A 17033-nucleotide genomic window follows, 5' to 3' on the forward strand; every position below is an offset into this window, starting at 1 on the left:
TTGTTATATATGTTATTATACTTTTTGGAGTAAAATATATTAGTGTTTAAATATTTAATTTTTATAAAACTAATTATAAATCAATTATTTCAAGTGGACGGTATAAGATGTTAACACTTATTTTACTAGTAATAGATTCTTAAATTTGATTTGTGGTTGGAAAGCATTATTTTTATGCTTTTTTTTAATTCGTATAATTTATTACAAAGATGCTGACATGGCAAAATATTTTATAAGCTGTGAAAATAAATATTTAGTTAGCAAGAAAAATGACTATGATATATAGGGATGTGAAAAAAAGGATTTATTCATAATTAAATTAGTATTAAATTATTCTACTTTTAAAAAATTAAACCAAATATTAAAATAAAAATTTGGATATCCATTTTGTTATCCAAATATAAACTGTTATCCATTATAAAAATTAGGTTTTGTTATTGGATATCTAAATTTTACTCAAATTTTTTTTTTTCTCTTTTCATGTTTTATCACATTAAAATTAATTTTATATTTTAAATATTTTTAAATTTCATAAAAAAGTTTTTTTAAAAATATTTTTTTACAAAAAATATTATATTCAGAATTTTTTTTAATTTGATATTTTTTTTCAAATAAAATTATTATTTTCTTCTAAATAAAAAATATTTTATATTTTTTTCAGTAAATTAATTTTTCAAATTTTCAGAATAAAAAAACTTTTAATTTCAAAAAAAAAAATTAAATAATAATTTTTTATAATTTCAGAATAAAAATTATTTTTTATTTTTATAATTTTTTTATTTCCGATTTCCGTTTTTCTTTAAATAAATTTTTTTCTGTTATTTTTATTTTTTGGAATAACTTTTTTTAAAGATTTTTTTTTTCATTTTTTTTTTCATTTTCAGAAAATAATTTTATTATTTCAATTTTTTTTCTAAAGAATTTGTTTCTTTTATGTTTTTTAAATTTTAAAAGAAATAATATTCTAAAATCTCATAAAATTTATTTATGGTTTTAAAATTTAAAAATTAATATTAATTTTAAAAAAATAAAATTTAAATTAAATTAAATAATTTTGATTAAAATCAAAATCTATTTAAAACCGATTATCAACCGAATTGATCCAAACATAAAAAAATAAATCAGTTTTGTCAAAATGATTTTAAAAATCAAACTAATATATTGTTCTTTGAATTTTGAAACATGCATAGGTAAACATTGCAAAGGACAATAATATCAAATCTTCAAATTTGCTAGCTTTCTCACTGTTATACGTATCAAAAAAATAGTTACTATTTAAATTGAGTTATGCAGGTTATATTTTATATATTTAACTTAATTTAAACCAACTGAAAAAATAAACTATAACAACTTATTCCCTAGTTGAAAATTGCCACATCTTTCAATTAATGAAATATGTTTAGGTAAGTTAAAATAGCAGCTATTGACAATTGATATAACAAGATAGATTTTGTTTATTTTAAAAAGAAAGTGAAATTTCTCTACTAATTATGAAAGGTTGTTTCTTCCTCCAAATACTTCATCATGTTCTTCATAACTAAAATAACACCCTTGATCACATTTAAATGTCAAACTTACCATCTTCTAAAACCCATATCACTATTAATAATGCTAAAAGAAAGATAGATTCTAAAGCAAAATCCGCCATAAAATCTACCTTAAATTCTCAGTTTCCTCGAGCAATGGTTTTAACTTTCAAGCCACAATTTCTCAGTAGAGTTCACCTTCCTTATGAGTTTGGATAACACAGTCTGCTGTGGGATAGGAAACACAGGTAAGCACAAAGCCTTCCTTAAGTTGAGTATCATCCAAGAATGAGCCATCAGATTGATCCACTGAGCCAGAAACAACCTTTCCAGCACAAGTAGAGCACGCTCCAGCACGGCACGAGTAAGGGAGTTCGACTCCGGCATTCTCTGCTGCATCTAAGATGTAGACATCATCAGCAGCTTCAAACTCGTCCTCTTTTCCATCTGGTCCAATTAGCTTAATCTTGTAAGCAGCCATGGCAGTTGTTCTATATGAAGAGGATGACTTCAAGCCAAAAGATCTGGAAACACTTCTCATAGAGCCAAAAGCGGAAGGGCACTTCACTAAGGTAGCACTGGTTGATTGAATGCGGTTTGCGGGTTGAAACATGCATAGTGGGGAAATATTCACAGCTGAGATGGATGCCATTGTTGCCCTGAAAATAAATCAATATAATAGAATTTATATTTAACAAAATAAAGTGGTTTATTTTATTATACAAGACACAACAAGAGCCAATAGATTATATATAATCATGAATAGAATATTGAGAACCCAATTGAACCCTTAATATCCACAACTAACCTTATGCCTAAACCTATCATGTTAGCTATATTTGTTGGTTGGTGTTAAGAGATATGTAAAACTAATCTTATGCCTAAACCTATCATATTAGCTCTAAGTATGGTTGGCGTTAGAGATATAAAACTAATCTTATGCCAAAACCTATCAGGTTAGCGATAAGTGTGGATTGATAACAGAATTCCCATTGTAACACTCAGCTTTCAAATCATCACAAGACAATTTCTTAGAAGCATCTGAAAATTGATTTATATATCTCCATGCCATACAATTATTACAATGTCGTATCACACATGTTCGACATGCAAAGAATGCTTGATTGCAATAACTTTGACACTTATTCTTTTGAAAAAGAAACTCAATTATTGAAGAGTGTGAGAAGTGTTAATCGATTTACACCCTTAGATTACCAATTCTGAAGAAAGAAAGAAAAAAAGCAGAACGTGGCCATTCCCACAGTAGCAGTTAAGTCCAAGCTTTTATTGTTTCGCTTACCAGGCCTTAAATTCTAACACTTATCTTTGTGTCCAAGCATTTATTGTTTAGCTTGCCAGGTCTTAGTTTCTAACACTTATCTTTGCTTATTTCATGGGTTGGGTTGGGTAGCTTAACTGGTTTGAGCAAAGGATTAAAGGACCAGAGTTCAAACTTTGGTGAAGAAAAAAATACTAGCGAAAACCTTCAACTATCATCTGCGTGCTTGCAGATATATAAAACCAAAAAATATTTTATTTTACTATGTAGCTAAGTAAGAAAAAGATTTTAATCCTAAAACAAACCGTAAACTGATTTAATACCAATGTTGTTGATAATGTTACACGAATTTATGCCATAAAAATTTACAAAAAGAATGAAATTGGTTTCATTCCTGTTTGATAAACGGCTATTGTTTTATGGAGCTGTATGAGAAGAAGCAAGATTGTAACTCTCAGCTCTTCACTCGAAGCTCCAAGTTTACAATCAAAACATCACACCTAACAAAATGACCTCATTTTATGCTCGAAGTCAATATTCTAATGATCAATTGATGTTCATAAAACAAAAATTCTTTCATAACCAGTCCTAAAGACATACTCTAAAACACCACTCAATTTCCCCCTACGAAACACCGATTGAAACACAAAGCACCAATAAGAATTTTTTTAAAAATGAAAGTAACCACACATATTGACATCGACACATGTCATACACGGACCACCGGATACTCACCTCACCGGAACACCTTCAAAATATGATTTGTGCCCAATCAACAAAACAATGAAAGATTGTGTCTTTGCAGGAAAATCTCCAACGAGATCAAAATCCCAGCCAAGCACAATAACAAAAAAAACAAAATCATAAGCACAAAATGACAAAACCCTAGAGCTGTCAAATCAAACCCCAAAACCCCATCAAATAGAGATTTCTTGGTTTGTTTCAAGAATAATTAACAACACCTAGATTCCTAAAGGATATAATGAATAACTGAAGATAGTTTTTGGTAGAAAATGATGAGATTTATGAAGAAAGATAAACCCTGATGAAGGTTTGATTTGATGAAGGGTATAGTAATAGCATAACTAGTTGAGATAAATTGCAGAGTATATTAATAATAGTAAAATCTATATTAAAGAAAAAGTGATGAAGAATGGAAGAGCTTACAGAGGAGAAGACGGTGGTGGTTGCGTTGGTTAGAGATGGAAGCGGAAAAAACGAAGTGAGAGAGAGTGATGGGTTTTAGGTTCTATTTATTTATTTTTATTATTATTATTTTATTGGGCGTAATAAATAAATAAATAAATAAATAAATAGTATAGTTGTTTGTTGTTGGAACGAAGGAATATGTTTAACCCACCCACCCACAGATTCGCTACTCGCCGCCAAACCATTGCTTCACTCATTCACTCATTCACTCATTCACTCTGTTGTCAGTTATCTGAAAAAACGATGCACCGATCGTTTACAGTGTTATCAAAAAATCTAAGAACCATTGCTTCAAATGGCGTATTCTCATCATCTTCTTCTTCACTGCAACACCAATTCCATTCTTCTTCTTCTTCTTCTCCAATCGGTTCTCCAACCAGAGTCCGGAAACTCATTGCTTCCCAATCAGACCCTCTTCTCGCCAAAGAAATCTTCGATTACGCTTCTCTCCAACCCAATTTCCGCCACAACTACTCCACCTACCTCATTCTCATTCTCAAATTCGGTCGCTCCAAACATTTCTCTCTCCTCGACGATCTGCTCCGTCGCCTCAAATCCGAATCCCAACCCATTACCCCCACCCTCTTCTCTTACCTAATCAAAATCTACGGCGAAGCCAATTTACCTGACAAAGCCCTCAACACATTCTACACCATGCTTCAATTCAATATCAGACCTTTAACCAAACACCTTAACCGCATTCTTGAGATTCTCGTTTCTCGCCGGAATTATGTTCGACCCGCTTTCGATCTCTTTAAGGATGCTCATAGACATGGTGTGGCTCCTGATACTAGATCGTATAACATTCTCATGCGGGCTTTTTGTCTTAATGGTGACATCAGTATTGCATACACACTGTTTAACAAAATGTTTAAGAGAGATGTTGTTCCTGATATTGAGTCTTATAGGATTTTGATGCAAGCTTTGTGTAGGAAGAGTCAAGTTAATGGAGCTGTTGATCTTTTGGAGGATATGTTGAATAAAGGGTTTGTTCCTGATTCTTTGACTTATACTACTTTGTTGAATAGTTTGTGTAGGAAGAAGAAGCTTAGGGAAGCTTATAAGCTTCTTTGTAGGATGAAGGTTAAAGGGTGTAATCCTGATATAGTTCATTACAATACGGTTATATTAGGGTTTTGTAGAGAAGGGCGAGCTCGTGATGCTTGCAAGGTTATCGATGATATGCGGCCGAATGGGTGTTTGCCGAATTTGGTTTCTTATAGGACTTTGGTAAATGGTTTGTGTCATTTGGGAATGTTTGATGAGGCAAGGCAGTATGTGGAGGAAATGCTTTCCAAAGGTTTTTCTCCACACTTTGCTGTCATCCATGCTTTGGTGAATGGTTTTTGCAATGTTGGTAGGGTTGAGGAAGCCTGTGGAGTTCTCACGAGTTCGCTAGACCATGGGGAAGCTCCTCATAAGGATACTTGGATGATTGTGGTACCTCAAATATGTGAAGTGGAGGAGGAGGATGTGAGAATTGGTGGTGTTTTGGAGGAAGTTCTTAAGATTGAAATCAAAGGTGATACTAGAATTGTGGATGCTGGCATTGGTTTGGAAGACTACTTGATTAGGAAGATACGGGCTAAGGCGCGACAGTTTTAAACTTTTTTTGTAATATAAAACCGACAAGCTTGCGTTTGTCATCCATGTAAGATATTTGTATTCGGTTACATTACAGGTGAGAATATCATTTGATTCTTTCTTACTAGAAGAACACTAGTACATATATGACATGTTGCAACATTTTATCTATAACATTTAAGAAAATGTTGCAGAGACTCCTTATTTGACACTTTCAGTAACACCTGGAAGATCAAATGTTACCACATACCAATGAAAATACATTTTTCGCTTTCGCATTGTTTGTTTGCTACTCTCGTTCATCGCCCAATTCTCCACTTTGCTCATCGCTTGGTTCTTCATTTGTCTCTCTAATCTTTGTAATGTGTTTCGTCTTCATCCGTGATTGTTCATGGTGATTGAGCTTTGGATATTTCTGAGGTTTCGTTTCATTGAGGTATATTTGTTACTTTTCTTACTGCTCAAAGGTAGCTTTTGGAATCAGAGCATTTGTTTTGTTCTCTTTCTCTTGCGTTGATAGATTTTGTGCTTTAGATTTGAATTTGAGATTTGAAGAGAAACAACCAGTGATGAAACAGCGGCAAAAATGAATTTGAGATTTACTGCTCAAAGGTGTTGTTTATAATTTGAGATTTACTGCTCAAAGGTGTTGTTTATAATTACATTTTTGCCGCTGTTTCATCACTGGAAAGCATTCTGAGCCTGAAAAGCCAGTTGAATCTGATGAGAAGGTCAACCTTGAAGAAGAAAATGATCCTGAGGAAGAAATGGAAGAAGAGATTGAATATGAAGAAGTAGAAGAAGAGGAGGAAGTGGAAGAAATAGAAGAGGAGGTGGAAGAAGAAGAGGAGGACCCAGAGGAGGTAGAGGAAGAGGAAGAAGAGGAAGAGGAGGAAGAGGAGGAGGAGGAGGAGGAAGTGGAAGGAGACACCGTGCCAACCCAAAACATTGATGATGATGAGAAGAAGAAACATGCTGAACTTCTTTCTCTTCCTCCTCACAAGTCTGAAGTTTACATAGGTGGCATTCCTCTTGATGCTGTAACGGAAGATTTGAAAGATTTTTGTCAGCGTATTGGGGAAGTTGTACAGGTATGCCCGTGCCATTTTTTTTATTGTTCTGTGTATGTGTTTGTTTATATACAATGTCACCCATTGACTTGAAGATTGATGAGAACAGGTTCGAATAATGAAAGGAAAAGATTCTTCGGAGAATAAGGGTTTTGCTTTTGTGCTTTTTAAGAATGTAGAACTGGCTTCTAGAGCCATTGATGAGCTGAATAATACTGAATTTAAGGTAATGTAATAACGTCAGTTCCTAACACTATAGATCATTCTCTTTTGTAGTTGGTAGCTACTTGGGTTCAATTGAACTCTAATATTTCAAAAACTAAAGATGCGTAATGCAAACACTTAATATAATTTGGTATGATATATTCAGTACCTGACTGTATCATTGATCAATTGTCTCAGGGTAAAAAAATAAGATGTTCTACATCTCAAGCAAAAAGTCGTCTTTTTATTGGCAATATTCCTAGAAGCTGGGGCGATAACGATCTAAAAAAGGTTGTGAGTGAGATAGGACCTGGTGTTACCGCTGTTGAATTAGTCAAGGTATGCATTAAGATGTTGTGCATTCCTGTTCCATTTTTAATTGAAAGTTTCTAGTGTTTATTTTTTATGGTCAGATTGTTTTTTTTTAAACTATTGTTATGGAGTTGCATTGGCATCATGCACAACTGCAACTACTTTACTTTAAGTCAGGATATACATTTTCTTAATTAACTGTACTTTGTTCAATCCCTTGACTCAGGATATGAAGAACATTATCAATAACCGCGGTTTTGCTTTTATTGACTATTATAATAATGCATGTGCTGAATATTCAAGGCAAAAGATGATGAACCCAACATTTAAGCTTGGTGACAACTCCCCAACAGTGAGCTGGGCTGACCCGAAAAATGCTGATTCCTCTGCTTCATCTCAGGTTCCAATTCACATGTCTTCCTTATTTTAAGATGTGTTGATTTGATACTTGATACTTGATAGTTATGTTTACTATGAATATACTTTTTTTATTATAATAAAACATTTTCAACTATGATGGAGACAAGAACTTATCATTTAATACATTGGCCTGAATGTGCAAGTGCTGCTTTCTAGTTTTTTAGTTATTAAAGCATAATTTATAACAATAATCCTGATAAAATGGAAAGCATGGGATTGTTTATGAGATATTTGACCTTATGGGATTTGTTTGGTTTGGAAAATAACCCCTACATTCTTTTTCACATTTTATATTCTATAATTCTTAAATACTCTAATGGTTAAATGGAAACTGTTTCTCCTCCAGTGAGAAAGGAACCGTTTCCAACATAATATTCACTTAAACATAACCTACTTGCTCTTATCACCATAAGAGTACAACAACAGTGTTCATTCATTAGTTGGTGTTCTTTTATAGAAGAAATAACAAATAAATATTAGTAAAACAAAATAATACAACAAAAGAGCAGAGTTATTAAATAGCGGCGCCATAGCCGCCATGGTGATTATACATGGCGTTTTTTGGGCTCACCACAATGGTAAATATCAGCCGATATTGTGGGCTTTTCCGCCATAATCAGCTATAATGGCACCACAAAGCGGCCAATATGGCGGGATTTTGGCTCTCCACCATAGACCGCCATCCGCCATCGTCATCGACAACACTGCAAGAGAGGAGACTAAGAAAACCTTAGTAATAGAGGCATGAAAAAGAAATGGAAATGACAGATGAACAAGTCAAAACAGCAAAGCTCTCCTGTCTGATGTTTAAACACTCGAGAGTCTACGCAAAATCGATGGAGGATTGAAAAATCTTAACTCAGGATTGTAGCACGAATCGTAAGATCCTACTAGTAGAAAAAAATATTTATGCATGTATGGTTACATACACAGGCCCAATAATCATATAGAAGTTCATAAGAACAAAATCATAACAATAAATTCATAAGTTCATTATTATAATCATAAGGTTCAAAATCAAAACATAACCATAAAAACTAAGTTCAAATTAAAAACAATCTCTGAGAAGAATATGGAGGGAAAAAACAAAGCTGAGTGGTTGTGTTTAAGGAAGAAGTCGTACTGTTTAGAATAAAAAAGAAGCAATTATGTTTTTAATGTAATAAGGAAGAAGAGAATTTATGGGGCAATAAAAAAGTAATAATATGCTGTAACAATTGCATTTTTTGAGAGAAGGTTGTAATCACGATAAAGGATTATAGGTATGTCATCATGAGAGGAGAAGAGAAGGCTGTTATTCGTGAACTAAAGGAATAATGTACGGCATGTCTCTCTGCATTTCAATTTAAAATAATATAAAAGGGTTTTAATTATGACCCGACCCACTTCAGGCCCATTAAAAAAATTAGGGCTTTTTTCTAAAAAAAACCCAAAAAAGGAGCGCCGCTGAACCTCAGAACTCAAAACGAGGTCAGGAGAGGTTACCATTTTTGTTACATGCGATCCCACCTGAAACGCAGCACGCAGGCATGACAAGGAGGAATACACAAATAAGAAAGGGAACACTGATATAATTATGCAACATTAATACCTCAAAGCCACCCTTATCTAAATCAAACTTCAATTAGTAACCTTCTGAGACAGCTACAGTTTAAAATGAACATTTCCAAAGATGGTAAAATGTGGCGGAACCTCACTAGAAATTAAGGTCGGAGACAGATAAGTAAACTTAAAGTCATACAATTTGCTGCGGTCTTGCATGCAGGGGATGTCTGATATGCCTTCACATGCAGTCATGTGGCTAGTTCCTTTCCAATACTTGGGCCCTTACAGATGAGCACTTCTTATTCCAATGGTAGGTTCTAGTATTTTAAGACTAGGTCAGGCTATTGACTCGGTCAGTCTACTAAGGTCACGAGTAGAACCACATGAACTAATATACTAAATTCATAAGTTAAAGAAGATATTTAGTGTAGCGGCTCTAGTACTTCTACGAGTCCTTGTACGATGGATCATTGTTGTCAACCATGCATTGCATAAAATAGAGGTTTATTAAAATTCCGTTGTGCAACAGTGCTTTAGTGCTGCTATTTGACAACATTTTATACAAAATAGTGTAAAGCGTATCGCAGAACAATAGTGTTTTGTTCACATTAGAACCACTGTTTAACAGCATTGCGTTGGATTGATCCTAGAGCCTGCCTTCTTTCCCACTTTTCATTTATTGTAGCAACACATACTTATACAGCTGGAAAGAGCTTTTTGTTTTTTAAATTCTTTCATTTTATATATTTAATCTCTTAAGGTCCATAACCGTACATGTTAACTCAATAATACAATATTATATTAACAGTACATGTTAACTCAGGAGTTAACAATTATGCATACATCACTATCCCTCTTTTTTTGCCTCTTGTTATATACAGAACTGAAGCGCCACATTTCTTCCCTGCGTTGTGTTTTTTCACTCATTCTTTCTCCTGGCGCTCATTTTCTTGAAAGGATTGTCTCAGCATTTATGTTTTCTTCCTCCATTCTTTTTCGTTCATCATTTCTTCTATCGTACATCATTTTGTATTTACCTTTTCTTTTATTGCACTCTTTTATCTTGAAAGGGATCTGCAGGTCTTTCTTTTCTTTTTTTCATGGACTTATTTTTTTGGATTAACAAAATAAATGAGACCCAGTCGGGTTTTGTTGAACTGCACTGCCTAGTTGCTGTTTTGTCCTATATCATATCCGATCCCACAAACAGCTCAAGTCGGTCATAGCACCTGTTTCCGGTTAGCCTGGCTGGTCTGAGCCAATTTTAAAACATTTGTAGGTTTATTTTGTTGATCAAAGACCGAGATTGTCGAGAACTGGATATTGCGGCTGTGGCTCAGAGGAGACACAATCACTAATATTGGATTGGGTTATAGCCACAGGGGGTGGAAAATCTGCTTGAAATTGTAGCCAGAGGTTGAGAAATTAGGATTCCTGTGGCCAGAGTCAGTGTACAGTCAATAGGAAGAGTCACAAGACAGAGACACCGTAGGAGAGGAGTTACAGAGTTACAGGCATTTGAAACTTGGTAGCAGAACAGTGGCTGGATATGGTTACAGAGAATGGTACTGCTCTTAGTCATGATACCTTGTTATAGAGAGCCTGAAGAAGAGAGATTTGCATGTGGGAGAAATAGTGTTTTTAGCTTTGACACAGGCCATCTGAAGGCCTTGAGTGCATTAGCAAGCCAACAACTAATCAAAGATTAGTTGTAGAAACTAATTAACAGCTACGGATTACATTACTACAGTTATTATATGGATTACTAATATTATAACATGCGCTTAACTATGCTACTGAATCTTGATTCTAGACTACTGGTACTAGCTATTGAATTTGTGTCTGACTGTTTCTATCCTAGATGCATTACTTTGTACACATTGAATATAGTGAATTCTTAAACATGCATAAACAGGTAAAGGCAGTATATGTGAAGAACCTTCCTAAGAATGTAACTCAAGAGCAGTTGAAGCAGCTTTTTGAACACCATGGGAAGATCACAAAGGTGGTTCTTCCACCACCAAAATCTGGTCAGGAAAAGAACAGAATCGGCTTTGTTCATTTTGCAGAGCGATCAAATGCTATGAAAGCACTAAAGAATACTGAAAGATATGAATTAGATGGTAACATTATTATTTGTTAAATATCTACATTTTAAAACTTATGTAACTGTTGCAAATATTGATTAGGTTTATTCTAAGTTTTCAGGTCGAATGTTAGAGTGTTCTCTAGCAAAGCCACAGGCTGATCAGAAGGCTGTAGTAACAAATACACTGAATCAAGGATTGCTTCCAAGTTATCCACCACATATTGGTTATGGTTTGGTTGGTAATCCCTATGGTGCACTTGGTGCTGGATATGGTGCTCCTGGTCTTGCACAGGTGATCCGTGCTTTTTTGATTATATATTCTTTAATTGTTGAGACACGAAGCTACTCTTATGTGGTTTTCATTGTGTTACTGGTGACATTAAACATTACTATTCAATGGATCAATGACATTATAGTCTTACTGCATGCATACCTCTTTTCCATATTTGACACTCCTTCTCGTCCTTGTTATAAGAGAATACAACAAAATCGGACAGACTGTATAATTTCCTTTTAACTAGTTAGTGCTAATTTATTTTCCAAAAATATGCTTATTATGTATTAATGCTTCCACTTGCATGGGGAATGTTGAATTTAGTGAAAATAAAAATAAAATAAAATGGGAGTATTCACAACTAATACACTTCAAAATTGTATTTTGTTTCTCACACTAAGAACCAAAGTGTCTTATAAATAAGAGTATATATTAAATTTCATTAGTAGTCAACTAGTCATGTACATCAGACTTATCAGTATCATGCTACATACATGAAGTGTTTTTACATGGAAGGTGGTAAATGTAATATATGCCATTGATTTATTCTTACATTCACCATATATTAATCTGAGATTCTGATGATTGGAGTTGGATCTTTTACAGCCTTTGATGTATGGACCCGGTCAAACTCCCGCTGGAATGGCCATGATGCCGATGCTTCTGGCTGATGGACGCATTGGATATGTCTTGTAAGTAGAACTGCAAATGGCTGCTCTGAGAATTACACTTATAGCGTGTCATATCATGACATTTAGCATATTGGTAGATATTGTTGCAATGGTGGTTTGTAAGTGAAAAAAAGTTCTGATGGCTACCTAGTTTCTTGAAACCCAGACCCTAAGAATGTATTTTCTTCTGCAGGCAACAGCCAGGATTGCCTCCACAAACCCCGCCTTCACATCAAAGAGGTGGCAGGAGTAGTGGCAGCGGCAGTAGTGGTGGGAGTGGCAGCAGGAATACGGGCAGTTCAAGTAAGGGAAGGCACAACAATGATAATGGTCATGGGCGAAGATACCACCCTTATTAGCCTGTCTTTGACTTTATTTATTTTATCATTGTGGGATGATATAGTATTGTTTTTCATTAAATATTTACTATTTATCTGCAAGTTCAGTCTTGATTACATTCATGATTTCAGGGAGTTTTAATGTATGACTTCTTTTAAGATTTTAGGGTCGATCGTGCAAACCTACAGCCATTGCGTAGAAAAACTTTTACATTCATTGAACGTTTTGGAGTAGAATCAAATGTTTTTCTTGTAATTCACATTCATCCAATAGCTATTGGAGACTAATCTTATATAGGGTCGACAATAAAATCCATTAAGACAATATCCATTCGATTAATCCATTAATTAATGCCTACAATCCATAAAAATTTTACCCCATACTTCTACACTTATTCCCATACTTATATTTTTAATTAATTAATTATTTTATTTTCTATTATTCACTTGAGAATTTTGAAAAATTACACTCTTACAAAAGTACACTCTTAGATTTTGTGTTGTTCAGGAACCAAACATGTATGTAGTTGGAGAATTGATGATCTTGAACGATGGTGTTGATCTTTGTCACGACAACGCGAGGTGGATCCGTATTTCAACTTCCTAATAAGTTAAAGATTCAAGATCAGTGTAGTGAAAATAGATATCATATAATGTACCTTGTTCTTTGCGTATGAATTGATTTTAAATAGATCAGTGGAGTGTAGGCATGACAATAGAGTGCGACATGGTAAGTTTGAGCATTATCAATCCCATCTCTGCCTCCTCGCTCCCGTCCAGTATCAACGGGAACATCACCTTCTCCCTGAAGTTTAGCATTAGGATCCATAGGGGTATCTGTAGGACGACATCCATTCATTCATGTTTCTTTCAACAGGTCTAAAATGCATTTCTGCTGTGAAACCATAATACCATTCTTTGGCCGAGCAACCATCGTACCTAAAAAATATCTCATGAATCCCAAGTCCTTAATTTCAAAGTCTACTGTCAATTTCTCTTTTACTCTTGACATTTCCACTGTATCGTCTCCAGTAAGGATAATATCATCAACATAAACAATCAGGGCATCAATTTTTCCATTGTGAGAGAACTTTGTGAACAAGGTGTGGTCAACCTGCTCTTGGATGTACCCTTGTTTTTTCATGGACCGAGTGAATTTTTCCAAATAAATCTCTATGGGACTATTTTAATCCATACAAAGACTTATTTAGTTTACACACATTTGATCCAAATTTGTTTTAAAAACCAGGAGGAATGTCCATATATACTTCTTCTTTTAGATCTCCATTAAGGAATACATTCTTAACATCTAACTGATGTAGGGACCAATGCAGGTTAGCAGCAAGAGATAAAAGAATTTTGATAGTGTTCAATTTTGCAACAGGAACAAATGTCTCTTAAGTAATCTATATCATAGGTCTGAGTGAAACCTTTAGCCACCAAACGAGTCTTGTACCTTTCAATTAACCAATATGAATTATATTTAAAGTAAACACCCATTTGCATCCAATTGTTTTCTTGTCATCTGATAGTGACGTAACACTCGAAGTTTTATTCTTTTCGAGAGCTTTTATCTCCTCAAGTACAACTTCCTTCCACTTTGGAATTTCTAGAGCAACCTATACACTTTTTGGAATTTTTACACTAGACAACTTTAATTTAAAGGCAAACATAGATGAAGACAAATTTGAATATGATATAAAATTGGACAATGTGGTGTTTAGTGCAAGATCTGACAAGTTTTATAATGACAACAAGATCTGTTATATCAGGATACAAAATACGACTCTAAAAAACAAAGATAAATTACCTTTCCTTTTGTTAGGAGGTTGATCATTCCCCGGTTCAAATTTATGGCAGTGTTGAGATGTGGACTCGTCCCTTCCTTTATGGTGTTTTTTCACAAAAACTTTTCCTTTTCTTTTATTGCACTCTTTTATCTTGAAGGGTATAGTAATAGCATAACTAGTTGAGATAAATTGCAGAGTATATTAATAATAGTAAAATCTATATTAAAGAAAAAGTGATGAAGAATGGAAGAGCTTACAGAGGAGAAGACGGTGGTGGTTGCGTTGGTTAGAGATGGAAGCGGAAAAAACGAAGTGAGAGAGAGTGATGGGTTTTAGGTTCTATTTATTTATTTTTATTATTATTATTTTATTGGGCGTAATAAATAAATAAATAAATAAATAAATAGTATAGTTGTTTGTTGTTGGAACGAAGGAATATGTTTAACCCACCCACCCACAGATTCGCTACTCGCCGCCAAACCATTGCTTCACACATTTTATCTATAACATTTAAGAAAATGTTGCAGAGATAAAATGTTGCAACATGTCATATATGTACTAGTGTTCTTCTAGTAAGAAAGAATCAAATGATATTCTCACCTGTAATGTAACCGAATACAAATATCTTACATGGATGACAAACGCAAGCTTGTCGGTTTTATATTACAAAAAAAGTTTAAAACTGTCGCGCCTTAGCCCGTATCTTCCTAATCAAGTAGTCTTCCAAACCAATGCCAGCATCCACAATTCTAGTATCACCTTTGATTTCAATCTTAAGAACTTCCTCCAAAACACCACCAATTCTCACATCCTCCTCCTCCACTTCACATATTTGAGGTACCACAATCATCCAAGTATCCTTATGAGGAGCTTCCCCATGGTCTAGCGAACTCGTTAGAACTCCACAGGCTTCCTCAACCCTACCAACATTGCAAAAACCATTCACCAAAGCATGGATGACAGCAAAGTGTGGAGAAAAACCTTTGGAAAGCATTTCCTCCACATACTGCCTTGCCTCATCAAACATTCCCAAATGACACAAACCATTTACCAAAGTCCTATAAGAAACCAAATTCGGCAAACACCCATTCGGCCGCATATCATCGATAACCTTGCAAGCATCACGAGCTCGCCCTTCTCTACAAAACCCTAATATAACCGTATTGTAATGAACTATATCAGGATTACACCCTTTAACCTTCATCCTACAAAGAAGCTTATAAGCTTCCCTAAGCTTCTTCTTCCTACACAAACTATTCAACAAAGTAGTATAAGTCAAAGAATCAGGAACAAACCCTTTATTCAACATATCCTCCAAAAGATCAACAGCTCCATTAACTTGACTCTTCCTACACAAAGCTTGCATCAAAATCCTATAAGACTCAATATCAGGAACAACATCTCTCTTAAACATTTTGTTAAACAGTGTGTATGCAATACTGATGTCACCATTAAGACAAAAAGCCCGCATGAGAATGTTATACGATCTAGTATCAGGAGCCACACCATGTCTATGAGCATCCTTAAAGAGATCGAAAGCGGGTCGAACATAATTCCGGCGAGAAACGAGAATCTCAAGAATGCGGTTAAGGTGTTTGGTTAAAGGTCTGATATTGAATTGAAGCATGGTGTAGAATGTGTTGAGGGCTTTGTCAGGTAAATTGGCTTCGCCGTAGATTTTGATTAGGTAAGAGAAGAGGGTGGGGGTAATGGGTTGGGATTCGGATTTGAGGCGACGGAGCAGATCGTCGAGGAGAGAGAAATGTTTGGAGCGACCGAATTTGAGAATGAGAATGAGGTAGGTGGAGTAGTTGTGGCGGAAATTGGGTTGGAGAGAAGCGTAATCGAAGATTTCTTTGGCGAGAAGAGGGTCTGATTGGGAAGCAATGAGTTTCTGGACTCTGGTTGGAGAACCGATTGGAGAAGAAGAAGAAGAAGAATGGAATTGGTGTTGCAGTGAAGAAGAAGAAGATGATGAGAATACGCCATTTGAAGCAATGGTTCTTAGATTTTTTGATAACACTGTAAACGATCGGTGCATCGTTTTTTCAGATAACTGACAACAGAGTGAATGAGTGAATGAGTGAATGAGTGTTTGTTTCGGTGTGCGTGAGCCGAACTACGGTAGCTCTGATTCTCGTTCCAGACGAGATACGTAGGCATAGGATGCGATATCCTAGCGAGCCCTCTCCCCTCTTATCCCACCTGTGTTGTTTCAGTGTGTGTGTGTGATGTTTGTGAGCAGTGTAGCAACCTTATCCTATCTTTTAGAGCGTGGATCCCGTCGAGTACGACGGATGCGTAGGGGTGCTAATACCTTCCCTACGCATAACCGACTCCCGATCCCATTCTCTTTGGTCGCGAGACCATGTTCTTTCCAGGTTTACTTCGAGCGTTTCCTTTCCCTCTTTTAGGATAAATAACGCACGGTGGCGGCTCTGTGTTGTTTTGTTTTAGCCCGCCGGTTATTTTTCGCGGATGCGACACTAGGTAGAATAGGTAGAATGAAACTCTTAACTTAAATAATTACATGTTTATATATAAAATAAATTACATCAAATGAGTCAAATGTATTTCTTTGATGATATGACATTTTGTCATGTATTTGTAGTTTTATAAATCTCAAGAGTGCATTGATAAATGGATGTATGAAGAATTAATACAAATCTTTATAAGGTAAAATAAAACTATATTACACTACTTACTACTAATTTTACTATCT

The 17033-nt window shown here is 34.9% G+C and overlaps 5 protein-coding genes across 8 annotated transcripts in view; 2 read left to right on the forward strand and 3 right to left on the reverse strand.

Annotated features, from left to right (window-relative positions):
* The window catches only part of LOC127101641 (ferredoxin, root R-B2), a 56558-nt gene extending 52942 nt beyond the window's left edge, over positions 1–3616 (reverse strand). The window contains exon 1 of the mRNA XM_051039109.1: positions 3541–3616. The gene's annotated coding sequence lies outside the window, so the exon portion shown is untranslated. The remainder of the gene's footprint in view (positions 1–3540) is intronic.
* LOC127101640 (ferredoxin, root R-B2) lies at positions 1437–14722 on the reverse strand. 4 transcript variants are annotated; one of them, XM_051039105.1, is made up of 3 exons: positions 14569–14626; positions 3541–3616; positions 1437–2185 (listed from the first exon to the last, which is right to left on the reverse strand). In XM_051039105.1, exon 3 carries the CDS (start codon positions 2176–2178, stop codon positions 1711–1713), a length of 468 nt encoding a protein of 155 aa, XP_050895062.1. In that variant the 5' UTR covers positions 2179–2185; positions 3541–3616; positions 14569–14626; the 3' UTR covers positions 1437–1710. The 4 variants fall into 4 exon arrangements, with proteins under 4 accessions (XP_050895062.1, XP_050895061.1, XP_050895060.1 ...); XM_051039104.1 differs by lacking the exon at positions 14569–14626 and adding an exon at positions 3973–4030; XM_051039103.1 differs by lacking the exon at positions 3541–3616 and having other exon boundaries at positions 14569–14722.
* Positions 4137–5872, forward strand: LOC127101630 (pentatricopeptide repeat-containing protein At4g01400, mitochondrial). The gene is made up of 2 exons (XM_051039088.1): positions 4137–5695; positions 5793–5872. The coding sequence occupies exon 1, from the start codon at positions 4153–4155 to the stop codon at positions 5617–5619; it is 1467 nt and encodes a 488-aa protein (XP_050895045.1). The 5' UTR covers positions 4137–4152; the 3' UTR covers positions 5620–5695; positions 5793–5872.
* LOC127101633 (heterogeneous nuclear ribonucleoprotein Q) lies at positions 6029–12687 on the forward strand. The gene is made up of 8 exons (XM_051039092.1): positions 6029–6689; positions 6778–6894; positions 7071–7211; positions 7411–7584; positions 11065–11272; positions 11358–11530; positions 12119–12204; positions 12377–12687. The coding sequence occupies exons 1-8, from the start codon at positions 6366–6368 to the stop codon at positions 12540–12542; spliced, it is 1389 nt and encodes a 462-aa protein (XP_050895049.1). The 5' UTR covers positions 6029–6365; the 3' UTR covers positions 12543–12687.
* A 162-nt stretch (positions 14723–14884) lies between the features above and the next one.
* Positions 14885–16402, reverse strand: LOC127106216 (pentatricopeptide repeat-containing protein At4g01400, mitochondrial). Its single transcript, XM_051043513.1, has one exon. It carries the CDS (start codon positions 16350–16352, stop codon positions 14988–14990), a length of 1365 nt encoding a protein of 454 aa, XP_050899470.1. The 5' UTR covers positions 16353–16402; the 3' UTR covers positions 14885–14987.
* Between the last annotated feature and the right edge of the window lie 631 nt (positions 16403–17033).

The sequence above is a fragment of the Lathyrus oleraceus genome, chromosome 7 (assembly GCF_024323335.1).
Source record: "Lathyrus oleraceus cultivar Zhongwan6 chromosome 7, CAAS_Psat_ZW6_1.0, whole genome shotgun sequence".
NCBI lineage: Eukaryota > Viridiplantae > Streptophyta > Magnoliopsida > Fabales > Fabaceae > Lathyrus > Lathyrus oleraceus.